At 43.8% G+C, this 26,478-nt stretch overlaps 2 protein-coding genes across 6 annotated transcripts; both read left to right on the top strand.

Moving 5' to 3' along the window:
* The first annotated feature begins 169 nt into the window (after nucleotides 1–169).
* LOC106596369 (zinc finger protein 773) lies at nucleotides 170–26,135 on the top strand. Of its 2 annotated transcripts, XR_006769540.1 has the most exons (4): nucleotides 170–676; nucleotides 1,861–1,997; nucleotides 2,380–3,819; nucleotides 25,954–26,135. XR_006769540.1 is itself a non-coding variant. In XM_014187667.2 (3 exons), exons 1-3 carry the CDS (start codon nucleotides 379–381, stop codon nucleotides 3,595–3,597), a joined length of 1,653 nt encoding a protein of 550 aa, XP_014043142.2. In that variant the 5' UTR covers nucleotides 170–378; the 3' UTR covers nucleotides 3,598–3,968. The 2 variants fall into 2 exon arrangements, 1 of the variants encoding a protein (XP_014043142.2); XM_014187667.2 differs by lacking the exon at nucleotides 25,954–26,135 and having other exon boundaries at nucleotides 2,380–3,968.
* Nucleotides 9,924–26,135, top strand: LOC106602254 (zinc finger protein 658B-like). 4 transcript variants are annotated; one of them, XM_045716414.1, is made up of 4 exons: nucleotides 9,924–10,412; nucleotides 14,585–14,721; nucleotides 15,145–15,675; nucleotides 24,549–26,135. In XM_045716414.1, exons 1-4 carry the CDS (start codon nucleotides 10,115–10,117, stop codon nucleotides 25,224–25,226), a joined length of 1,644 nt encoding a protein of 547 aa, XP_045572370.1. In that variant the 5' UTR covers nucleotides 9,924–10,114; the 3' UTR covers nucleotides 25,227–26,135. The 4 variants fall into 4 exon arrangements, with proteins under 4 accessions (XP_045572370.1, XP_045572371.1, XP_045572372.1 ...); XM_045716415.1 differs by having other exon boundaries at nucleotides 9,935–10,412; nucleotides 15,148–15,675; XM_045716416.1 differs by having other exon boundaries at nucleotides 9,935–10,412; nucleotides 15,145–15,333; nucleotides 24,279–26,135.
* Nucleotides 26,136–26,478: the final 343 nt, after the last annotated feature.

The raw sequence follows: 26,478 nt of genomic DNA, 5'->3' as shown, positions 1-26,478 counted from the left end.
GTGTTAAAAATAGGCATGTTTGTAAGGGGATCATATAAAAATTGCCCTTTTTTTTACAGAAGAAAAAGACCGTAAATCCTATGTGAAAGCAGTACTACACATCTAAACCATTGTTGTTATTGTGGAGCACTCCTCTACAGTAGGTGGCGGTGTTGTACTTTCAATTGAATTACACAGTCCAGTTTATGATGACATTACCGTGAAGATGAGGAAAAAACAAATCTCAACAGCTACTTACAAACAAAGCTAGCTAGCGATGTTTAGTTTATGATATGCATGTATCCATTTTACTAGCTGGATAGATAATTGTGAATGATCATAATATAGAAAAACAAAAATACTGTTTCATTGAAAAGGGGCCAAAAGCGTTTGTGGACAATGTCGGGTTCCGTGGCCGATTTCCAGGCGCAGATAGCCTCAATCATGGAGGTGCTAGCCAATGCGGCTGTTGCCGAAATCTGCAAAGTTGTTGACGATGGCTATGCGGTTGTACATCTGGAGATGACTCAAAGCCACAAGGAGAACGAATTTCTCCGGAGGAAAATGAAATTGATGGAACTTCAGGTCGCCAGGTTTCGAGCAGAGAGAACAAAGTCTTCAGATGGGTCCGTCCACAACCGCTTCCATGGAATACGCCTGCTCAACAGACACAACAATCGAGAAACTGCAACGACAGGTTGGTGATGATGCTTAATTTTACAGTGTGCACATAAATTATGATCATTTTCAGTTTGACCCCATCCATCAATGATGTTTCATAAAGTACAAATCAAGCATAATACGGCTGTGATGTATGCATGTCAATACAGTTAAGGATGTATTATTGACATTAGCCCTATATGTGTTATTAATACATACAGGATATATACACTTAGTGGCCAATTTATTAGGTACATCCATCTAGTACCGGGCCAGACCCCCCTTTGCCACCAGAACAGCCAGAATTCTCTGGTGCATGGAAACGTACCTCAATTAGTATCAAGGGACCTAACATATGCCAGGAATCATTCCCCACACCATTACACCACCGCCACAAGCCTGTACTGTTGACAGCAGGCAGGATGGGGCCATGGACTCATGCTGCTTACGCCAAATCCTGCCTTTGCCTCAGAATGAAGCAGCAGGAACCAGGATTCGTCAACCAGGCGATGTTTTTCCACTCCTCAATTGTCCAGTGTTGGTGATGGCGTGCCCACTGGAGCCGCTTCTTCTTGTTTTTAGCTGATAGGAGTGGAACCTGGTGTGGTCGTCTGCTGCAATAGTCCATCAGTGACAAGGACCGCTGAGTTGTGCGTTCTGAGATGCCGTTCTGCGCCATTATTTGCCTGTTTGTGGCCCGCCTGCTAGCTTGCACGATTCTTGCCATTCACCTTTGACCTCTCATCAACGAGCTGTTTTCACGCACAGGACTGCCGCCAGCTGGATGTTTTTTGTTTCCCGCACCATTGTCGGTAAACTTTAGACACTGTCGTGCATAGGACCAGCCGTTTCTGAGTTACTGGAACCGGCGCACCTTGCACCGACGATCATACCACGCTCAAAGTTGCTTAGGTCACTCATTTTGCCCATTCTAACATTCAGTCGAACAGTAACTGAATGCCTCGATGCCTGTCTGCCTGCTTTATACAGCAAGCCACAGCACACCTGACTAGCTCTCTGTAGGAGCGAACCATTTTCGTGAACGGAGCAGTGTACATAATAAACTAGCCACTGAGTGTATATTGTACTGTCACCACGGCTAGTATCCTTCTAGCTCTATACACACATTACACATGGACATGAAGGTATTATGCTTGCTTGGTACTTTGTAAAACAACATTGATGGATGGGGTCAAATTAACCTCCCCCCTTTATTCCCAGGACCTACTTGGCAAAGCAGAGCCAGACTTTCCAACAGGAGTTTTGGGAACAGCAGCATACCAAGAGACAGACAGCCCATAGACGTGGACCAAGAGGATGTCTCTCCATCAAAGCATATGGATGCTACAAGTGATGAGGTAAGTTCCCATTTTAACAGCCTATTTTAGTCTGTCACAGACGTATATCTGTTTTAGTCTCGGACACCAGACACTTCCGCCTGGGGATGAGGTTATGTCTGTATAGGCGTATATATCCCAGCACATTATAACCAGTGCTGTTTATGGTGAGTAAAGTAACACTCCCTATACTTTCAATGCATTTTTGCACAAAAGGTTTGTAAAGGCATGTGTAAAATACAGAAAGTGGAGTTTACCCTCCACTACACCACTGATTATAACACAATAACAACAAGGCAACTACTATGAATTACACTAAATCCCATGTCATGCCCATATCTCCATTCAGTAGATAGTGTATGATCTGTCTCACTCACTCATCTCTCCCACTTAACCCCATCAGCAGTCAGCAGAGACAGAGGAAGGGGAACCAGACCTGCTCATCATCAAGGTGGAGGGAGAAGCAGATGACCAGAACTCTAGGATCAGCCACCCAGTTAGAACAGTGGAGGGCAGCAGAGAGCTAACCACCCAACTGGCTGCAGCCACCACAGAGGACCCTGCCATTCAGTCCAGTGGCCCCAGAGGCTACAACAACACCGCTATGGAGGTCAGTGGATCTGACGCCATCCTCCTCCAGTCAGAAACAGGGAATGTGAACCAGGGACCCCAGCAACACACAGGATTTGAACCCAAAGCCGAGAGACAGAGTCTGGACACAAAGTGTGATATGAACGGGGGCCTCAATCTCCTAAGAGATTCTTTAAACCAGGTGTGGAGAGAGGTAGTAGCGACTGATGATGGTGCCTCTGCTGCTCACACTAAAGTAATGGACCTAGGGAGTGGCCCAGTGGGCCCAGAAACACAGACTAGCTCAGACATAGAAATGAGAAGTGTAGGGTTAGAAAACCGCAGGTTTTCCCCCAAGTCGTTCCATTCCTCATCAGAACATGTGATAGTGATTGACTCTGTATCCAGTGGGCAGCAGGTAGGTAGAGATTTTGAGTGGGGTCAGGTGGGTACAGCTACTACACCACAGGACAATGGGACTGGAAATAAGCAGGGAGTAGGAGGGTTTAACAGAAACACACCAATGATTTGCCACGATTCGATGAGAGACAACACAACGCAATTGGTTTCACCCAGCTTCCGGCCCTCAGAGATAAATACAGGTATGCATCTTGGCACAGGTGAGGCCAACAAAGCTAGTTGGTGCTCATTGGCAAGCCTCCAGAGACACTCTGAAATACCAGGTAGAAGAGCTCAACAACCAGCTCATACCTCACTTCCTGATTGCCATTTTAGACCAAGCGCCACAACTTCCTCTCACTCCAGTAATCTCGCCACAGACGTTAGACCTGGTACCATAGAACGACCGTATGGTTGCCCGAGCTGCAATAAGAAGTTCGCCCACGAGAGTGACTTGCGGCAGCATGCTGTCATCCACACCAGAAAGCGGCCGTTCGCCTGCACCTTGTGTGAGAAGAGATTTGTGTCCCGCGCCAAGCTCCAAATGCACCTGAACGTCCACACTGGCGACAAGCCCTTCAGTTGTGCACAGTGCGGACGCAGGTTCTCCCACTCCAGCAATCTGAAAAGACATCAGAAGCTTCATCATTGAGAACTGACAATGAAGCAAGAAATTCCTATTGAAAAAAGCTGTTATAGCAATATCATGAATTCAAACGTCATTGCTTCAGACGTAGTCATATTTGTGCAGGATGTTTACCCTGGTCTCATACATCTACAATACAACGTGGTTCATATTTACATTATCTACAAAGACTGTTACGTTTTCTTGGCTTCTTTAAGGCCAACAGCATCACTCACATTGACTGTTAAGGTTGATCATGGTTCAATATAGCTGCCTCAGACTAAAGTTATAGTAGATACTGAAATTGTACTGTCCTTTTGTACCAATTTGACCAATGGCTATTGCTGTTTGTTTGTCAATTCCTATAATTCCATCAATAAATAATATTTTTCAAAGAATTCCATGGTGCTTCTTGACTCAGTATATTTTGACCCTAAATATATATTGACACTATATAGATTGACCACAGCTAGCACATAACGTTCTGAGAACCATATGTTTCTTAGATGGGAATTTCAGTATTTCAGCATAACGTTTCCTACAGGTTTTCTAAAACGTTCCATAAAAACCACACGAAAACATTAACGTTCAAAAAACATTCTAAGAATGTTATTTAAAAACATACATTCCTTTCTTAGCATCAGCATAACTCTATCCTCTATCATGTTAAGTGTGTTCAGGTGTGTTGGCCGCTCCCACTTATTGGCCACAACAGATCTTAATGAGTGCTTGTTTCCTTTGAAAGGGGTCTGTTTGAATAGAGACAAATTAACAGCTTTGTATAAGTTAAAAAATTAACATGGCGTGTTAGCTCCATCCTGGTGGCACTGTGAAGTCATTTCATGGATAGAGAACAGAAGATCATAGGTTAGAATCTCACTGATGCCGTGCCATAATAAAAAAAGAAATGTGTTTGCAAGTGTACCATCTGTGCTTGGAGATCAAAACAGTTAACCCAAACTAAGCTAGCAGTGTTATGAAAGTCTTATTGAAACATGTTCTCAGAACGTTATTTAATTACCTTAAAAAAAACTAGAATTTCCGTTCTCAGAACATTTAATAAAACCTCCCAGTAAAACTTTCAGGGAACCATGGTAAAACATTTTTAGAATCTCCCAGAACAAGCAAAATGTTCACTTCCGTTTTTAGAACGTTTAAAAAAAACGTTAAGTTTTACCAGTCAGGAAAGATATGACTTCGTTTCCAGAACCAATGGGAAACCAACAACTTAGGTTTCTACAATTTCCAAAGAACCAATTGTGGTAGCTGGGCCTGATTCATGCAGTCTCCTCTGAACAGTTGATGTTGAGATGTGTCTGTTACTTAAACTCTGTGAAGCATTTATTTGGGCTGCAATTTCTGAGGCTGGTAACTCTAACTCTAATGGGGCAGCAGGTAGCCTAGTGGTTAGAGCGTTGGACTTGTAACCGAAAGGTTGTACGATCGAATCCCCGAGCTGACAAGGTAAAAATCTGTTGTTCTGCCCCTGAACATGGCAGTTAACCCACTGTTCCTAGGCCGTCATTGAAAATAAGATTTTTTTCTTAACTGACTTGCCTAGTTAAATAAAGGTTAAAAATAAAAATAAAATGAACTTATCCCCTACAGCAGAGGTAACTCTGGGTCTTCATTTCCTGTGGCGGTAATCATGAGAGCCAGTTTCATCATAGTGCTTGATGGTTTTTGCGACTGCACAGAAAGTAAAAAAGTTTTTGAAATGTTCCGGAATGACTGACCTTCATGTCTTAAAGTAATGATGGACTTTCGTTTCTTTTTGCTTATTTGAGCTGTTCTTGCCATAATATGGACTTAGCCCTGTTTGGTAAAATACAATCTTCTGTAGACCACCCCTACCTTGTCACAACACAACTGATTGTCTCAAATGCATTAAGAAGAAAATAAATTCCACAAATGTACTTTTAACAAGGCACACCTGTTAATTGAAATGCATTCCAGGTGACTACCTTATGAAGCTGGTTGAGAGAATGCCAAGAGTGTGCAAAGCTGTCATCAAGGCAAAGGGTTGCTTCTTTGAAGAATCTGAAATATACAATATATACTGCTCAAAAAAATAAAGGGAAAACTTAAACAACACATCCTAGATCTGAATGAAATAAATAATCTTATTAAATACTTTTTTCTTTACATAGTTGAATGTGCTGACAACAAAATCACACAAAAATAATCAATGGAAATCCAATTTATCAACCCATGGAGGTCTGGATTTGGAGTCACACTCAAAATTAAAGTGGAAAACCACACTACAGGCTGATCCAACTTTGATGTAATGTCCTTAAAACAAGTCAAAATGAGGCTCAGTAGTGTGTGTGGCCTCCACGTGCCTGTATGACCTCCCTACAACGCCTGGGCATGCTCCTGATGAGGTGGCGGATAGTCTCCTGAGGGATCTCCTCCCAGACCTGGACTAAAGCATCCGCCAACTCCTGGACAGTCTGTGGTGCAACGTGGCGTTGGTGGATGGAGCGAGACATGATGCCCCAGATGTGCTCAATTGGATTCAGGTCTGGGGAACGGGCGGGCCAGTCCATAGCATCAATGCCTTCCTCTTGCAGGAACTGCTGACACACTCCAGCCACATGAGGTCTAGCATTGTCTTGCATTAGGAGGAACCCAGGGCCAACCGCACCAGCATATGGTCTCACAAGTGGTCTGAGGATCTCATCTCGGTACCAAATGGCAGTCAGGCTACCTCTGGCGAGCACATGGAGGGCTGTGTAGCACCCCCAAAGAAATGCCACCCCACACCATGACTGACCCACCGCCAAACCGGTCATGCTGGAGGATGTTGCAGGCAGCAGAACGTTCTCCACGGCGTCTCCAGACTCTGTCACGTCTGTCACATGTGCTCAGTGTGAACCTGCTTTCATCTGTGAAGAGCACAGGGCGCCAGTGGCGAATTTGCCAATCTTGGTGTTCTCTGGCAAATGCCAAACGTCCTGCACGGTGTTGGGCTGTAAGCACAACCCCCACCTGTGGACGTCGGGCCCTCATACCACCCTCATGGAGTCTGTTTCTGACCGTTTGAGCAGACACATGCACATTTGTGGCCTGCTGGAGGTCATTTTTCAGGCCTCTGGCAGTGCTCCTCCTTGCATAAAGGCAGAGGTAGCGGTCCTGCTGCTGGGTTGTTGCCCTCCTACGGCCTCCTCCACGTCTCCTGATGTACTGGCCTGTCTCCTGGTAGCGCCTCCATGCTCTGGACACTACGCTGACAGACACAGCAAACCTTCTTGCCACAGATTGCATTGATGTGCCATCCTGGATGAGCTGCACTACCTGAGCCACTTGTGTGGGTTGTAGACTCCGTCTCATGCTACCACTAGAGTGAAAGCACCGCCAGTATTCAAAAGTGACCAAAACATCAGCCAGGAAGCATAGGAACTGAGAAGTGGTCTGTGGTCCCCACCTGCAGAACCACTCCTTTATTGGGGGTGTCTTGCTAATTGCCTATAATTTCCACCTGTTGTCTATTCCATTTGCACAACAGCATGTGAAATTTATTGTCAATCAGTGTTGCTTCCTAAGTGGACAGTTTGATTTCACAGAAGTGTGATTGACTTGGAGTTACATTGTGTTGTTTAAGTGTTCCCTTTATTTTTTTGAGCAGTATAGGTTGACCCTATATAGCCATCAAACTCAACTCTGGACCTGGAAGCCAGTTCCACTGCGTTTTTTCATTGTTCCCCTGTATTCATGGACTGATTTAGACCTGGGACACCAGGTAGGAGCAATTAATTATCAGGTAGAACAGAAAACCAGCAGGCTCCGGACCTCGTAGGGTAAGATTTGAATACCCCTGCTATATTGATTAACCCTAAATATATATTGACCCGATATAGATTGACCATAAATATACAGGTAACTACCAAAATAATGAAAACAAATTAGGGATACAAAGTATATTGAAAGTAGGTGCTTCCACACAGGTGTGGTTCCTGAGTTAATTAATCAATTATTATCCCATCATGCTTAGGGTCATGAATAAAAATGCTGGACAGGCCATTATTTTGGCTACAATGGCTATGCCCCCATAGGATGACAATTCCGCCATCCACAGGGCGCCAGTGGTCACTGAATGGTTTAATGGGCATGAAAATGATGTCAACCATATGCCATGACCGTCTTAGTCACCAGATCTCAATCCAATTGAACACTTTTTTTAAAGTGTTTTCCACCACCATCAAAGCACAAAATTATGGAATTTCTCGTGGAAGAACACCGTCGCATCCCTCTAATAGAGTTCCAGACACTTGTAGAATCTATGCCAAGGTGCATTGAAGCAGTTCTGGCTCGTGGTGGCCCAACAACCTATTAAATCACTTTGTTGGTGTTTCTTTTATTTTGGTAGGTATCTGTATGTTCTCGCCTTGCTGACAAATTAAATCAGGCAAGAAAGGTAATTTTCCTTTCAAAAGTACAGGGAATTATCGATCAATCAAATGTATTTATAAAGCCCTTTTTACATCAGCAGATGTCACAAAGTGCTTATACAGAAACCCAGCCTAAAACCCCAAACAGCAAGCAATGCAGATGTAGAAGCACAGTGGCTAGGAAAAACTCCCTTGGAAGGCAGGAACCTAGGAAGAAACCTAGAGAGGAACCAGGCTCTGAGGGGTGCCAGTCCTCTTCTTGCTGTGCCCGGTGGAGATTATAAGAATATATGGCCATTAAGGCCAGATCGTTCTTCAAGATGTCCAAACGTTCATAGATGACCAGCAGGGTCAAATAATAATCACAGTGTCTATAGAGGTTGCAAAAGGTCAGCACCTCAGGAGTAAATGTCAGTTAGCTTTTCATAGCAAAGTATTCAAAGGTAGAGACAGCAGGTGCGGCAGAGAGAGGTTTTGAGGAGAGAGAAACTTCAGATTTTCTGTGTCAATGAGTTAAGTCAGTAAATGAACAACTTCATTCAAGCCATTGGATCAATACTATAGCCTGGTAATAGCTGAGTTATAATAGACGTGTTTGTTTGAGAGCTTTGTAGAGCTCATACCCTTCAATTATTATTTTTTTTAGGCCAAATCTACTGTGGAAGAGGGAGATGGGGAGGGGGAATAGCGTCTGAATAGACAGACAAGTGTCCAGCTGACACTCAAAATGCGGAGCAAGGGAGAACTGTAGGATCGAGGTCCAAGTCGCTCGATTTCAACAGACTGTCCACCCGAAACAGCTTTTCTTCCCAAAGTGTTACTTTCCACCAGGTTCCCCAAAGAGGGAAGCAAGCCCCGTTCCCGAATATCAACAGTGGCTCTACTACTTCATCAAAATGCATGGAAAAGCAGCCACAACAGCTAACGCCTTGCACGGGCAAGAGGCAGCTCCGGTGCAGCCTCTGCGGAATGCCCGTCCCCCAGCAAGCGTACGTCCGGAGGCACATGCGGGGAGAAACCGTACGGCTGCAGCCACTGCACCAAGCGCTTCTCCCACAGCCACCAGCTGAAGATGCATGAAAGGGTGCACACCGGAGAGAAACCGTTTCATTGTGTCTACTGCGGGAAGTGCTTCACCCAGTCCGGCAACATGAAGAAGCATCTCCTCGTCCACACTGGTGGCAGGCCACAGGACGTGGGGCTGCTCTGAGGGTTCCAAGGTGAAGTTTCCCCTAGGTACAGATCTAGAATCAGCTTCCTCTCCCACAATCCTAACATTAACCATTAGTGGGGAAAAATGCTAAACTGACACAAGATCAGCGTCTAGGGACAACTTCATACTACTCCACCACGTGTAATGATGGTCAGGGCCAGGAGTTTTTCCTCACCACATGACCAGAGCAGGGGAAACCTCCTGGCCCTAGTTGTAAGGGCTCCACCCTACTGGGGGTTTCATATGAAAACTTGAATCCATGTGTTTTTAACAGTTTCATTGGTTTCCCCATTGAACGCTTCCCTCCTGTGTGTAGTGGTTGTGTTTTCAGTTCAACTGGCTTGATGCTCGGTCCAGAGTGGACTGATAATGTATAAGTTATAACAAGTTAAGATTTTGAACATCCTTATGAAATTGTATCGTTTCCGGGATGTACCAAAGAACAGCAATTAAGAATGAATTTCCATTTGCCTTTCGACAAGATACAGTAGATTGACAATCAGATTGATAGGCTGTAAAGATGTGGATGAAATTCATATCTAGGCTAGTCTGTCATACTGTTATAAATCGTTTGTTGTTTATTTCTATTAGAAATACCCCAAATAGTGAAATGCTTTATTTTAGAAAAATCATGAAATATTGTTTTCACCAGAGAACATGTTGTTTATTACGTAGGTACAACATTGTTGTGCAGCACTCCTGTACAGTAGGTGGCGGTGTTAAACTTTAAATTCTACTGCCCAGCATATGATTACATTACTGTGACGTGAGGAAATAAAACATCTCACCAGCTAGCTACAAACAATGCTAGCTGCAAATTGACGTTTAGTTTCTGATATGATTATTTGTTTTAATAGACTGGTAGATAACTGTAGATAATCATAATATTTAAAACGCAAATACTGTTACATTGAAAAGGGGCCAAAAGCGTCGGGGGACAATGTCGGGTTCCGTGGTCGAGTTCCAGGCGCAGATAGCCTCAATCATGGAGGTGCTAGCCAACGCGGCTGTAACCGAAATCTGCAAAGTTGTTGACGATGGCTATGCGGTTGTACACCTGAAGATGACCCAAAGCCACAAGGAGAACGAATTTCTCCGGAGGAAAATGAAACTGATGGAACTTCAGATCGCGAGGTTTCGATCTGAGAGAACAAAGTTTTCAGATGGGTCCGTCCACAATCGCTTCCATGGAATACGCCTGCTAAACAGACACAACCATCGAGAGACGGCAACGACAGGTTGGTGGTGGTAATGATGAATTTGACAGTGCACATAGGCTAAATTACATTAATCTTCAATTTGACCCCGTCAATCAATTGTGATTTACAAAGTTCAAAGCAAGTATAATACATCCATGGTTTATGTAATGTCAGAACAGTTAGGGCCCAGCAGTATTGTTGACATTCCATATATGACGTATCATGCTGACTTTGTAGTGTCAACACAGCTAGGATCCTTCTAGCTCTATTGACCCATAACATACACTACCGTTCAAAAGTTTGGGGTCACTTACAAATGTCCTTGTTTTTGAAAGAAAATCACTTTTTTTTTGTCCATTAAAATAACATAAAATTGATCAGAAATACAGTGTGGACATTGTCAATGTTGTAAATGACTATTGGAGCTGGAAACGGACGATTCTTTTTTGTTGTTGAATATTTTACTTTTGCATTTTCCAATTAAGAACATTCAAAACAAAAATGAAAAGATATTAGACAACAATATGACAAAGTGACAGTGACTGACGAGTTAAAATGATATATACAAAAATACAATAAATAAAAGTCATAATAAGAAGCCGTAGGCTACATATTATACATTAAGTGTGAAACATTATGTGAGGATTATATAGAGATTCAATCAATATGATGTGAGGGGAGATTCTCCATATAGTCAATAAAAGGTTGCCAAATTCTGTAAAATGTCTCTAACTTATTCCTCAGGCAGTAAGTGATTTTCTCCACTGGGATACAACTATTAACTTCCGATAGCCACATTGCAACTGGCAGGGAGGAATCCGATTTCTATTTCAAGGCAATACATTTCTTGGCAATCGCAAGCAATATTTCTGTTGGCTTTATAGTATGGCTTTGCCTAAGATTGGAATTAGTAAAGTTACCCAGTAGACAGACCTCCGGGTCTAAAGGGAATGCAGCCCCATGAATTGAGGATATGGTTTCACATTCCCCCTGCCAGAAACCGTGTAGTTTTGAACACTGCCAAGTGGAATGGAGGAATGTTCCTTCATCTGAGCCACATCTAAAACATAGGGAGAAGATATCAGGGTTGAACTTGTGCAGTCTAGATGGGGTGATATAGAGCTGATGGTGGAAATTAAACTGGATCAGTCTGTATCTGGAGTTCAATGTGGATGTAACACCATCCCTGCATAGGTCACTCCATAGACCCTCATCAAGATCAATACCCAGATCTTTTTCCCATCTAAGTCGGCGTTTATCTAGCTCAGGCAGTGTTAGTCCTGACATAAGAGCATCGTAAACACGGGAAATGGTCTTGAACAGTGGTTGGTCTGCATGGCAGAGTTGTTCAATAGGTGACATCTTAGGTAGGTTCCATTGTCCCTTGAGAGTCACCCTAATAAAGTTTTGTAGTTGTCTAACAGGTACTTCTATAGTTAACTACAAGTGGTATTTCTGTTTCAGCTGTTCAAAAGACATAAGAACTTCCTCCTCATAACAATGTTCCCGTAGAGTGATCCCTTTATCAGACCATGGTCTAAAGTTACTATTCTGGAAAAACATAGGAATCAATCTATTGTTCCATAGAGGGGTTTTAGGGGAAAGAAATCCCTATCGTCTGAACAGCTCATGCAGTTTGCACCATGCCAGGACAGAATGTATGATTAAAGGGTTGTCTGTGATGGTTTTTATAGATTTTCTGTCCCATTTGTAAAACAATTCTGCCCCAGTGTTATCATTTACCTCAAACTTTTCAATGTTCAACCATGAGGGAGAGGGACCATTGTCAGACCTCTGAGCCAGAAACCTAGACTGTGCAGCCCAGTAGTACATTCTAACATTGGGGAGGTTTAAGCCCCCTTGACCGTAATCCAGGGTCAGTTTATCCAGGCCAACCCGAGGGGTTTTGCCGTGCCAGATAAACCGTCTGGTCAGCTTGTCGAGAGAGGAAAAGAATGCTGCGGGAACAGGGATAGGGAGAGATTGAAATCAATATAGAAATCTGGGTTGGACATTCATTTTAATGACATTGATTCGACCCAGTAGAGTGAGAGGCAAGTCCATCCATTTACACAGGTCACCCTCCACCTTTTGCAACAAACCGGCCAGATTGAGTTTATAGAGAGGTTGTTCAGGTTACCATCCGCCATTATGCTAAAATATGTGAAGCCCATAGGCGACCATGTAAAAGGAAACTGATGCTTGATGGTATGGTGGCCAGTTTACAATCTGTGTTAAGGAGAGAGATTGGTCTATAGGACGCGCACTTTAGCGGGTTTTTCCCTTTCTTGTGGATTACTGTAATCACTGCTTGAGAGAAAGACTCTGGAAAGCAGTTGTCCTCCCTGTTTTTTTAAGTACCTCCATAAGGTAGGGTACCAACAGCTCCTTAAATTCTTTATAGAACTCTGGAGGGAAGCCATCCTCCCCATCAGATTTATTAGAAGGTAAGGATTTAATTGTTGATGCAGAAGGGGATGTGTCTACTTATCAAAATTGCAGTTCCTCTTCCTTTGGAGTTAAAAGAGGACGCAAAAACTTGTCCTACCCATTCCCTCTTTAGTTTCTTGTGTTCACTGGCTGTAAGATGTGTTTCTTGTAAAAACACAATGTCAGCCTTTAATTTCTTAAGGTATGTATAGACTCTTTTCCTCTTAATCGGGCTGTTAAGACCTTTTACGTTGAATGTGACATATTTTAGTGGATTAAGCATAGCTTGGGTTTCAAATATATAACTGAATGGTAATCCCTGATATGTAGATAGTCAGGTAATGAGTCAGAAGAAAGGTCTTTGTTTCTGGCTATTTTGAGCCTGTAATCGAACCCACAAATGCTGATTCTCCAGATACTCAACTAGTCTAAAGAATGCCAGTTTTATTGCTTCTTTAATTAGAACAACAGTTTTCAGCTGTGCTAACATACAGTTGAAGTTGGAAGTTTACATACACCTTAGCCAAATACATTTAAACTCAGTTTTTCACAATTCCTGCCTTCCCTGTGGCTCAGTTGGTAGAGCATGGTGTGTGCAACGGCAGGGTTGTGGGTTCAATTCCCACGGGGGGCCAGTACAAAAAAAATACATATAATAAAAAATGCATGAAATGTATAAAATGTATGCATTCACTACTGTAAGTCGCTCTGGATAAGAGCGTCTGCTAAATGACAAAAAAAGTTTTTCTTTTTAAAAAAAATGTAATTTTTTTTTATCCTAGTAAAAATGTGGCCTCTTAGGTCAGTTAGGATCACCACTTTATTTTGAGAATGTGAAATGTCAGAATAATAGTGGAGAGAATGATTTATTTCAGCTTTTATTTCTTTCATCACATTCCCAGTGTGCCAGAAGTTTACATACACTCAATTAGTATTTGGTAGCATTGCCTTTAAAATTATTTAACAATTGTTTTTCTGAGGTCTTGGCTGATTTATTTTGATTTTCCCATGATGTCAAGCAAAGAGGCATTGAGTTTGAAGGTAGGCCTTGAAATACATCCACAGGTACACCTCCAATTGACTCAAATGATGTCAATTAGCCTATCAGAAGCTTCTAAAGCCATGACATAATTTTCTGGAATTTTACAAGCTGTTTAAAGGCACAGTCAACTTAGTGTAGGTAAACTGCTGACCCACTGGAATTATGATACAGTGAATTATAAGTGAAATAATCTGTCTGTAAACAATTGTTGTAAAAATTACTTGTCATGCACAAAGTAGATGTCCTAACCGACTTGCCAAAACTATAGTTTGCGAACAAGAAATTTATGGAGTGGTTGAAAATGAGTTTTAATGACTCCAACCTAAGTGTATGTAAACTTCCGACTTCAACTGTAATTGCAAAAGGGTTTTCTAATGATAATTTAGCCTTTTAAAATTATAAACTTGGATTAGCTAACACAACGTGCCATTGGAACACAGGAGTGATGATTGCTGATAATGGGCCTCTGTACGCCTATGTAGATATTCCATAAACAATCTGCCATTTCCAGCTACAATAGTCATTTACAACATTAACAATGTCTACACTATATTTCTGATCAATTTGATGTTATTTTAATGGACAAAAAAAATTAGCTTTTCTTTCAAAAACAAGACATTTCTAAGATACCCCAAACTTTTGAACGGTAGTGTACGTCATGAAGGTATTATGCTTGCTTGGTACTTTGTAAAACAACATTGATGGATGGGGTCAAATTAACCTCCCCTTTTATTTCCAGGACCTACTTGGCAAAGCAGAAACAGACTTTCCAACAGGAGTTTTGGGAACAGCAGCATACCAAGAGACAGACAGCCCATAGACGTGGACCAAGAGGATGTCTCTCCATCAAAGCATATGGATGCTACAAGTGATGAGGTAAGTTCCCATTTTAACAGCCGATTTTAGACTGTCACAGACTTATGTCTGTTTTAGTCTCGTGCACCAGACACTTCCTTCCACCTGGTGATGAGGTTATGTCTGTATAGACCGGTATGTCAGCACATTATAACTAGTGATGTAGTGGTAAAAGAATATGGTTGGTAAACGTTGATCGCCATACACAGTGAGTAAAGTAAAAGTCCCTATACTTTCAATGCATTTTTGCGCCAAAGGTTTGTAAAGGCATGTGTAAAATACAGAAAGTGGAGTTTACCCTCCACTACACCACTGATTATAACACAATAACAACAAGGCAACTACTATGAATTTCACTAAATCCCATGTCATGCCCATATCTCCATTCAGTACATAGTGTATTCTCTGTCTCACTCACTCATCTCTCCCACTTAACCCCATCAGCAGTCAGCAGAGACAGAGGAAGGGGAACCAGACCTGCTCATCATCAAGGATGAGGGGGAAGCAGATGACCAGGACTCTAGGATCAGCCACCCAGCCAGAACAGTGGAGGGCAGCAGAGAGCTAACCACCCAAACGGCTATAGACCCTGTCTTCCAGCCCAGAGGCAACAACATCAACACAGCTATGGAGGTCAGTGGATCTGATGCCGTTCTCCTCCAGTCAGAAACAGGGAATGTGAACCAGGGATCACAGCAGCACACAGGATTTGAACCCAGAGCAGAGAGACAGAGTCTGGACACAAAGTGTGATATGAACGGGGACCTCAATCTCCTAAGAGATTCTTTAAACCAGGTGTGGAGAGAGGTAGTAGCGACTGATGATGGCGCCTCTGCTGCTCACACTAAAGTAATGGACCTAGGGAGTGGCCCAGTGGGCCCAGAAACACAGACTAGCTCAGACATAGAAATGAGAAGTGTAGGGTTAGAAAACCACAGGTTTTCCCCCAAGTCGTTCCATTCCTCATCAGAACATGTGATAGTGATTGACTCTGTATCCAGTGGGCAGCAGGTAGATAGAGATTTAGAGTGGGGTCAGGTGGGTACAGCTACTAAACCACAGGTCAATGGGACTGGAAATAAGCAGGGAGTGGGAGTGTTTAACAGAAACGCACCAATGATTCACCCCAAATCGATAAGAGACAACACGACGCAATTGGTTTCACCTGGCTTCCGGCCCTCAGAGAAAAATACACGCAGTCCTGGCACAGGAAATGCAGGTAAGGCCAACAATGCTAGTTGGTGTTCGTTGGCAAGCCTCCATAGACACTCTGAAATACCACGAAGAGGAGTTCAACAACCAGTTCCTGCTTCACTTCCTGACGGCTATTTTAGACCAAGCGCCACAACTTTCTCTCACTCCAGTAATTTCGCCACACACTTTAGACCTGGCACTGTAGAACGACCGTATGGTTGCCCGAGTTGACATAAAAAGTTTCTCCACGAGAGCTACTTACGGCATCACATGGTAAGCCACACCAGAAAGCGGGTGTTCGTCTGCACGTTGTGTGAGAAGAGCTTTCTGTCCCCTAGCAAGCTCCAAGTGCACCAGAACGTCCACACTGGGGACAAGCCCTTCAGTTGTGCACATTGCGGACGCAGGTTCTCCCACTCCAGCAATCTGAATAGACATCAGAAGCTTCATCATTGAGAAGTGACACAAATAGGGTGGTGACGGTCAAGGAATTTTGGATGGTAATTGGTCAGCCAATTGACTGTGGTCACTGTTATAACCGTTTGAATAGCAAAAAACGCACATTTTGTCTTCTCCACTCCTGACTTGTTTCAGCAAGTAGCAACAATGTTTCATCAAGTTGGGGAGTCCATGTTACAGCAGAAACCATGGAGATCCTATTAAATACTAGAGGGGCTATGTCATAAACACTCAGTTCTAGAATGGAGTGAGAATGGCAGCCATTGTGGTCAGGGAGAAATCCAATCCGGTCTAATTGGAACTAGTGGCAGTAGAGGCAGAGGTGATGCATTTCCTGCTTTTACTTATGCAGAAAAATACAAGTAAGGCATGTGCTATATCAGAAATATAATGATTGTTATCCTAAAATATTGTCATGTAATTCTAAATACAGTTTATAAGGGTTTTATACACTTTCTGTTTAAATAGCCTCTAAAATATATATAAACAGACCATAAATGTCTCAATGTTTGTTTTCTTGGAAAGCTGTGAATGTTATAATATGATACAATATCAGTACTTATTGCATTTACAACTTGTATAAGACCTATCATCAACTGATTTCAGCCAGTGTATGGCTGTGGATTGACTGCACTGTTTGTATGGAATGTTGGCATATTGGCAGTTAATTTCAACAATTATTGGAAATCATTCAACTTAAACTGGCTGGCTAGCTAATAAACATACTGTGCAGATAATCTTCAAATTCATTGTTTTACACAACATCTTATCGCAGCGCACTGGCTGCCCATGGTTGACAAACTCCCTGAACAAAATGGCTGACCTTTTATACTGTTATAAGACCTTTCATGTCCATTCTTGTATTCTAATTCTATGGCAGAAATTGACTCAACCTCACAAATACCCGGCCGTCCCGTTTTCTGTCAGCTGTTCGATCCACAAAATAATAAAAAAAATATATATATATTTAGTTTTTAAATGGTTTATTACATTTTCATGACAGTCTTCATCCATAGCCATCGGTTACAGGGTTATACGGTAATTGTGCCAGCCCTAGACACAGAAGCAAGAGATTCCTATGGAAAAAAAAGCTATGGATTAGCTTTATGATCCAGTACCTGGATCATGAGCCTTGCTGTTTTCGAATGTGATTCAAGAGTATATAATCTAATTCATGAAAAGATGGTCTTTTAATCTCTACGGGATCGGTGTCCCTATACCCAGACGGTTGAGCTAATGTGATTAGCATGACAGTTGTAAGTAACAGCTAACTTTCCAGGACATAGACATGTCTTATATGGGCAGAAAGCTTACATTCTTGTTAATCTAACTGCATGTCCAATTTACAGTAGCTATCACAGCTATCACGGCAACTGGTTTGATACATTCACCTCTGAAGGTAAATAATGTACTTACATTCAGTAATATTGCTCTGATTTGTCATCCTGAGGGTCCCAGAGATACAAATGTAGCATAGTTTTGTTTGATAAAATCAATTTTTATATTCAAATGTGGGAACTGGGTTCTACAGTTTGAAGCCCTGCTGTCTCTGGCTCCACACCCACCCCGCCCAGCCATCTAGATGTGTGAAAGTTAGTATATACGCTAATGATCCATGATGTATGACATTCCTGGTAGTGTGTAAACGTACAATTTTTATTACCATATAATTTTTGTATGTTCTCTATAGTTATGTACTTGAAAATGTATCAGTTGACCAAATCGGCACATTTGGGCAGACTTGATACAAAATATTGTCCGGTATTGTAATGTTTCACTGGATCAATCTGAAACTTTGCACACACACTGCTTCCATCTAGGGAACAAAATCTAAATTGCGCCAAAACAAAAAAATATGATATTATGGCCTTTCTCTTGCATTTCAAAGATGATGGAACAAAATAATTGTTTGTATTATTTTTTACCAGATCTAATGTGTTATATTCTCCTACATTCATTTCACATTTCCACAAACTTCAAAGTGTTTCCTTTCAAATGGTATCAATTATATGCATATCCTTGCTTCAGGGTCTGAGCTCCAGGCAGTTAGATTTGGGTATGTCATTTTAGACAAAAAATTAAAAAAGGGTCAGATCCTTAAGAGTTTTAAGATGCAGTGCATTCGGATGGTATTCAGACCCCTTTCCTTTTATCATTTTGTTACGTTACTCCCTTATTCTAAAATGGAATAAATCGTTTTCCCCCCTCATCAATCTACACACAATACCCCATAATGACAAGGTGAAAACAGGTTTTTAGAATTTTTGCAAATGTAATACAAATAAAAAAAACAAAATACCTTGTTTACATACAGTTGAAGTCGGAAGTTTACATACACCTTAGCCAAATACATTTAAACTCAGTTTTTCACAATTCCTGACATTTAATCCTATAAAAAAATTCCCTGTTTTAGGTCAGTTAGGATCACCACTTTATTTTAAGAATGTGAAATGTCAGAATAATAGTAGAGAGAATGATTTATTTCAGCTTTTATTTATTTCATAACATTCCCAGTGGGTCAGAAGTTTACATACACTCAATTAGTATTTGGTAGCATTGTCTTTAAATTGTTTAACTTGGGTCAAATGTTTTGGGTAGCCTTCCACAAGCTTCCCACAATAAGTTGGGTGAATTTTGGCTCATTCCTCCTGACAGAGCTGGTGTAACTGAGTCAGGTTTGTAGTCCTCCTTGCTTGCACACACTTTTTCAGTTCTGCCCACAAATTGTCTATGGGATTGAGGTCAGGGCTTTGTGATGGCCACTTCAATACCTTGACTTTGTTGTCCTTAAGCCATATTGCCACAACTTTGGAAGTATGCTTTGGGTCATTGTCCATTTAGAAGGCCCATTTGCAACCAAGCTTTAACTTCCTGACTGATTTCTAGAGATGTTGCTTCAATATATCCACATCATTTCCCCCCCTCATGATGCCATCTATTTTGTGAAGTGCACCATAACGATGGTCATTATGGCCAAACAGTTATATTTTTGTTTCATCAGACCAGAGGACATTTCTCCAAAAAGTACGATCTTTGTCCCCATGTGCAGTTGCGAACCGTAGTCTGGCTTTTTTTATAGCGGTTTTGGAGCAGTGGCTTCTTCCTTGCTGAGTGGCCTTTCAGGTTATGTCAATATTGGACTCGTTTTACTATGGATATAGATATAGTTTCCTCCAGCATCTTCACAAGGTCCTTTGCAGTTGTTCTGGGATTGATTTGCACTTTTCGCCACCAAACTATGTTCATCTCTAGGAGACAGAATGCGTGTCTCCTTCCTGAGCGGTATGACGGCTGCGTGGTCCCAATACTTGCGTACTATTGCTTGTCCAGATGAACGTGGTACCTTCAGGCATTTGGAAATTGCTCCCAAGGATGAACCAGACTTGTGGAGGTCTACAAAGAGGCACTGAGTTTGAAGGTAGGCCTTGAAATACATCCACAGGTACACATCCAATTTACTCAAATGATGTCAATTAGCCTATCAGAAGCTTCTAAAGCCATGACATCATTTTCTGGAATTTTCCATGTTGTTTAAAGGCACAGTCAACTTAGTGTATGTAAACTTCTGACCCACTGGAATTGTGATACAGTGAATTATTGTCACGGCTGTCGAAAGGAGAAGCGGACCAAAGTGCAGCGTCTGTGTTGTTCCACATTTTATTTTCAGCGTGAAACTATGCGATACATAAACAATAAACTGAACTAACAAAAACAACAAACCGTGACGCAGAGGTGAAACATACACTACTCAAAAACAATCTCCCACAAACCCAGGTGGGACAAACACCAACTTAAATATGACCTCCAATTAGAGACAACGATGACCAGCTGCCTCTAATTGGAGATCATCTCAAACAAAGCCCAACATAGAAATACAAAACTAGAACAACCCAACATAGAAATACAAAACTAGAACAACCCAACATAGAAAAACTAAACTAGAAAACCCCCTGTCACGCCTTGACCTACTCTACTATAGAAAATAACAGCTTACTATGGTCAGGACGTGACAGTACCCCCCCCAAAGGTGCAGACTCCGAATGCAACTACAAAAAAAAAAGGAAAAAAAAGGGATGGTAGGGAGGGTGACAAGTGTCTATGGCGGCTCTGGTGCAGTACACAGAACTTTATCATCCAGCGGATCCTCCAGCAGAGGAGGCGGCTCTGGTTCGCGGCGTAACCCCCGCTCCGCCCGCTGATCCCTCCGCTTTTGTATCACCGGACCGTGGATCATCACCGGAGGTTCTAGACTGCAGACCGCCGCTGGAGGTTCTGGGCTGCAGGCCGCCGCTGGAGGTTCTGGGCTGCAGGCCGCCGCTGGAGACTCCGGGCTGCAGGCCGCCGCTGGAGACTCCGGGCTGCAGGCCGCCGCTGGAGACTCCGGGCTGCAGGCCGCCGCTGGAGACTCCGGGCTGCAGGCCGCCGCTGGAGACTCCGGGCTGCAGGCCGTCGCTGGAGACTCCGGGCTGGGGAACGTCGCTGGAGGGTCCGGGCTGGGGAACGTCGCTGGAGGGTCCGGGCTGGGGAACGTCGCTGGAGACTCCGGGCTGGGGAACGTCGCTGGAGGGTCCGGGCTGGGGAACGTCTCGGGAGGTTCCGGACTGGGGAACGTCTCGGGAGGTTCCGGACTGGGGAACGTCTCGGGAGGTTCCGGACTGGGGAACGTCTCGGGAGGTTCCGGACTGGGGAACGTCTCGGGAGGTTCCGGACTGGGGAACGTCTCGGGAGGTTCCGGACTGTGGAACGTCTCGGGAGGTTCCGGACTGTAGGCCGTCTCGGGAGGTTCCGGACTGTAGGCCGTCTCGGGAGGTTCCGGACTGTAGGCCGTCTCGGGAGGTTCCGGACTGTAGGCCGTCTCGGGAGGTTCCGGACTGTAGGCCGTCTCGGGAGGTTCCGGACTGTAAAGAGTCGCCAGGAGGTTCCGGACTGGGAACTGTCGCCGGAAGCTCTGGACTGGGAATGCGCACTGGAGGCCTGATGCGTGGGGCTGGCACAGGTGGCACCAGACTGGTGACACGCACCTCAGGGCAAGTGCGAGGAGCAGGCACAGGGCGCACCAGGCTAGATAGACTCACTGGAGGCCGGGTACGTGGGGCAGGCACAGGATATACTGGGCCGTGGAGGCGCACTGGAGGTCTCGAGCATAGAGCTGGCACAACCTGTCCTGGCTTGATGCTTACTTTCGCCGGCAAACGCAGGGCGCAGGCACAGGACGCACTGGGCTGTGCATACGCACTGGCGACACAGTACGCAGAGCCGGCGCAGGATATCCTGGACCGAGAAGGCGAACTGGAGACCAGGAGCGCTGAGCTGGCACCACCCTTCCTGGCTGAATGCTCAACCTACCCCGACAAATGCGGGGCACGGGCACAGATCGCACCGGGCTGTGAATGCGCATTGGCGACACAGGGCGCATAACACGGTGCTTGCTTCTTCACTCGCTCCCCACGGTAAGCACGGGGAGTTGGCTCAGGTCTCCACCCTGACTCTGCCAATCTCCCCCCGTGTGCCCCCACCAAAAAAATGTCTTGGGGCTGCCTCTCGGGCTTCCATTGTTGCCGTGCTAGTGCCTCATATATTCGCCGTTCATCTCTCGCAGCTTCCATCAGCTCCCTTGACCGGCAATATTCCCCGGCCTGCCTCCAGGGTCCTCTGCTGTCCAGGATTTCCTCCCGTGTCCATTTGTCCTGCTTCTCCTGGGCACGCTGCTTGGTCCTTTGGTGGTGGGAGATTCTGTCACGGCTGTCAAAAGGAGAAGCGGACCAAAGTGCAGCATCTGTCGTTCCACATTTTATTTTCAGCGTGAAACTATGCGATACGTAAACAATAAACTGAACTAACAAAAACAACAAACCGTGATGCAGAGGTGAAACATACACTACTCAAAAACAATCTCCCACAAACCTAGGTGGGACAAACACCAACTTAAATATGACCTCCAATTAGAGACAACGATGACCAGCTGCCTCTAATTGGAGATCATCTCAAACAAAGCCCAACATAGAAATACAAAACTAGAAAACCCCCCTGTCACGCCCTGACCTACTCTACTATAGAAAATAACAGCTTACTATGGTCAGGACGTGACAATTATAAGTGAAATAATCTGTCTGTAAACAATTGTTTGGATAAATTACTTGTCATGCACAACGTAGATGTCCTAACCAACTTGCCAAAACTATAGTTTGCTATAGTTTGCTAACAAGAAATTTGTGGAGTGGTTGAAAAATGAGTTTTAATGACTCCAACCTAAGTGTATGTAAACTTCCGACTTCAACTGTAAGTATTCAGACCCTTTGCTATGAGACTCGAAATTGAGCTCCGGTACATCCTGTTTCCATTGATCATCCTTGATGTTTCTACAACTTGATTGGAGTCCACCTGTGGTAAATTCAATTGATTGGACTTGATTTGTTAAGACACACACTTGTCTATATAAGGTCCCACAGTTGACAGTGCATGTCAGAGCAAAAACCAAGCCATGAAGTCGAAGGAATTGTCCGTAGATCTCAGAGACAGGATTGTGTCGAGGCACAGATCTGGGGAAGGGTACCAAAACATTTCTGAAGCATTGAAGGTCCCCAAGAACACAGTGGCCTCCATCATTCTTAAATGGAAGAAGTTTGGAACCACCAAGACTCTTCCTAAAGCTGGCTGCCCGGCCAAACTGAGCAATCGGGGGAGAAAGGCCTTGGTCAGGGAGGTGACCAAGAACCCCATGGTCACTCTGACAGAGCTCCAGAGTTCCTCTTTAGAGATGGGAGAACCTTGCAGAAGGACAACCATCTCTGCAGCAGTCCACCAATCAGGCCTTTATGATAGAGTGACCAGACGGAAGCCACTCCTCAGTAAAAGGCACATGACAGCCCGCTTGGAGTTTGCCAAAAGGCACCTAAAGGACTCTCAGAACACAAGAACCAATATTCTCTCGTCTGATGAAACCAAGATTGAACTCTATGGACTTTATGCCAAGCATCACGTCTGGAGGAAACCTGGCACCATCCCTATGGTGTAGCATAGTGGTGGCAGCATCATGCTGTGGGGATGTTTTTCAGCGGCACTGGGGAGACTAGTCAGGGTTGAGGGAAAGATGAATGGAGCAAAGTACAGAGAGATCCTTGATGAAAATCTGCTCCAGAGCGCTCAGGACCTCAGACTGGGGCGAAGGTTAACCTTCCAACAGGACAACTACCCTAAGCACACAGCCAAGACAACGCAGGAGTGTCTTCAGGACAAGTCTCTGAATATCCTTGAGTGGCACAGTCAGAGCCCAGACTTGAACCCGATCGAACATCTCCGGAGAGACCTGAAAATAGTTGTGCAGTGATGCTCCCCATCCACCCTGACAGCTTGAGAGGATTTGCAGAGAAGAATGGAAGAAACTCCCCAAATACAGGTGTGCCAAGCTTGTAGCGTCATACCCAAGAAGACTCAATGCTGTGATCGCTGGTAAAGGTGCTTCAACAAAGTACTGAGTAAAGGGTCTGAATACTTATGTAAATGTGATATTTCATAAAAGATTTTGGGGTAAAAATCTCTCAAACCTGCTTTTGTTTTGTCATTATGGGGTATTGTGTGTAGATTGATAAGGGGGAAAAAACAATTTAATCGGTTTTCGAATAAGGCTGTAACGTAACAAAATGTGGAAAAAGTCAAGGGGTCTGAATACTTTCCGAATGCACTGTATATGTTCAATTATATTTGTATTGGTCTATTATTTTACTTCTACCCAATGTCTTTATGAAGGCTTTTGCACAAAATACAAAAGGTGGAGTTTACCCTCCACTACACCACTGGTTATAACACAATAACAACAAGGCAACTACTATGAAGTTCACTAAATCCCATGTCATGTCCATATCTCCATTCAGTAGATAGTGTATGATCTGTCTCACTCACTCATCTCTCCCACTTAACCCCATCAGCAGTCAGCAGAGACAGAGGAAGGGGAACCAGACCTGCTCATCATCAAGGTGGAGGGAGAAGCTGATGACCAGGACTCTAGGATCAGCCACCCAGCCAGAACAGTGGAAGGCAGCAAAGAGCTAACCACCCAACTGACTGCAGCCACCACAGAGGACCCTGCCATTCAGTCCAGTGGCCCCAGAGGCTACAACAACACCGCTATGGAGGTCAGTGGATCTGACGCCGTCCTCGGGTTTACCCCCAAGTCGTTCCATTCTTCATCAGAACATGTGATAGTGATTGACTCTGTATCCAGTGGGCAGCAGGTAGACAGAGATTTTGAGTGGGGTCAGGTGGGTACAGTTAATACACCACAGGTCAATGGGACTGGAAATAAGCAGGGAGTGTTTAACAGAACCGCACCAACGATTCACCCTGTACACCACGAATCGATGAGAGGCAACATGCAATTGGTTTCACCCGGATTCCGTCCCACAGAGATAAATACAAGCACCCGTCTTGACGCAGGAAATACAGGTGAGGCCAACAAAGCTAGTTTGCGCTCTTTGGCAAGCCTCCATAGACACTCTGAAATACCAGGAAGAAGAGCTCAACAACCAGCTCATACCTCACTTCCTGTCGGCCATTTTAGACCAAGCGCCACAACTTCCTCTTACTCAAGTAATCTTGCTACTCACATTAGACCTGGCACCATAGAACGACGGTACGGTTGCCCGAGCTGCCATAAGAAGTTTGTTCACGAGAGCGACTTGCGGCAGCACGTCGTCGTCCACACCAGAAAGCGGGTGTTCGCCTGCACCTTGTGTGAGAAGAGCTTTGTGTCCCCCAGCAAGCTCCAAGTGCACCAGAACGTCCACACTGGGGAGAAGCCCTTCAGTTGTGCACAGTGCGGGCGCAGGTTCTCCCAATCCAGCAATCTGAATAGACATCAGAAGCTTCATCATTGAAAACTGACACAGAAGCAGGAGATTCCTATTGTTGGGTTCTGAGAATATGAAATATACTTATTCATGTCACTGAGGGAGAGAGGGTAATGTATAACGTTTACATTGTGTCAGGATATGCTATTGTTAGCCATCAGGGATCCTATGGGAGGGATCCTCTGGGAGGAGAAGAGACACAGTCTGGTACCAGGCACCATGACAGCCGTGAGTTGGGCAGGGAAGCGATCACATGTGGCAGGCATTGATAAGGGGAGAGAGCTTTGGATTAGGCATCAAGGGGGTTGAGGTCAGGTCAGATCTCCTTAAGGGAGAAACAATAGTTAATTACCCCATCACTTCGTCTTCCTGTCGAACCATAACAGATGGAAGGATTGGAGAGAAGGAGGAGTGCATCTAAATTGGAGTATATATACTTGTGTTGGTGGAAACATGTTTTGTCTAATGCAGCTGTATTGATCCTCTAGGAGAATAAACTTGGTTAAGCTTTCATAGTGTCTGTTGAGTTGTTTACTCTGAGAATTAGAACCTAACACTATTGAAAAACAACTGTTATAGCAATATCATGAATTCAAACGTCATTGGTTCTAACGTAGTCATATGTCTGAAGGATGTTTACCCTGGTCTCATACGTCTACAATACAACGTGGTTCATATTTACATTATCTACAAAGACTGTTGCGTTTTCTTGGCTTCTTTAAGGCCAACAGCATCACTCACATTGACTGTTAAGGTTGATCATGGTTGTGTTCTACTAATAATACTGTGTGCCTCACACTAAAGTTATAGCAGATGCTGAAATTGTACTGTGACACTGAAAAACTGTCTGTTCTTTTGTACCAATTTGACCAATGGCTGTTGCTGTTTGTTCATTAAATCCTATAATTCCCTCAATAAATAATATTTTTCAAATAATTCCATGGTGCTTCTTGACTCAATATAGTTTGACCCTAAATATATATTGACCCTACATATATATTGACCCTACATATATATTGACCCTACATATATATTGACCCTACATATACACTAAGTGTACAAAACATTAGGAACACTTTATTTTCCGATAACATAGACTGACCAGGTGAATCCAGGTGAAAGTTATGATCCCTTATTGATGTCACCTGTTAAATCCACTTCAATCAGTGTAGATGAAGGGGAGGAGACAGGTTAAAGAAGGATTTCTAAACCTTGAGACATGGATGTATGTGTGCCATTCAGAGGGTGAATTGGCACAACAAGAATTGGCACGACAAAA

Source organism: Salmo salar, chromosome ssa04 (assembly GCF_905237065.1).
Source record: "Salmo salar chromosome ssa04, Ssal_v3.1, whole genome shotgun sequence".
Classification (NCBI taxonomy): domain Eukaryota; kingdom Metazoa; phylum Chordata; class Actinopteri; order Salmoniformes; family Salmonidae; genus Salmo; species Salmo salar.
This window is presented reverse-complemented; position numbering and strand designations above follow the sequence as displayed.

What these genes read in the sequence shown, in the direction of transcription:
- LOC106596369 (XM_014187667.2), top strand. Translation starts at nt 379, where the DNA reads ATGTCGGGTTCCGTGGCCGATTTCCAGGCGCAGATAGCCTCAATCATG. An exon ending in TCGAGAAACTGCAACGACAG is followed by an intron (nt 677 to 1,860) that starts GTTGGTGATGAT and finishes CTTTATTCCCAG; the next exon opens with GACCTACTTGGCAAAGCAGA. An exon ending in TGGATGCTACAAGTGATGAG is followed by an intron (nt 1,998 to 2,379) that starts GTAAGTTCCCAT and finishes TAACCCCATCAG; the next exon opens with CAGTCAGCAGAGACAGAGGA.
- LOC106602254 (XM_045716414.1), top strand. Translation starts at nt 10,115, where the DNA reads ATGTCGGGTTCCGTGGTCGAGTTCCAGGCGCAGATAGCCTCAATCATG. An exon ending in TCGAGAGACGGCAACGACAG is followed by an intron (nt 10,413 to 14,584) that starts GTTGGTGGTGGT and finishes TTTTATTTCCAG; the next exon opens with GACCTACTTGGCAAAGCAGA. An exon ending in TGGATGCTACAAGTGATGAG is followed by an intron (nt 14,722 to 15,144) that starts GTAAGTTCCCAT and finishes TAACCCCATCAG; the next exon opens with CAGTCAGCAGAGACAGAGGA.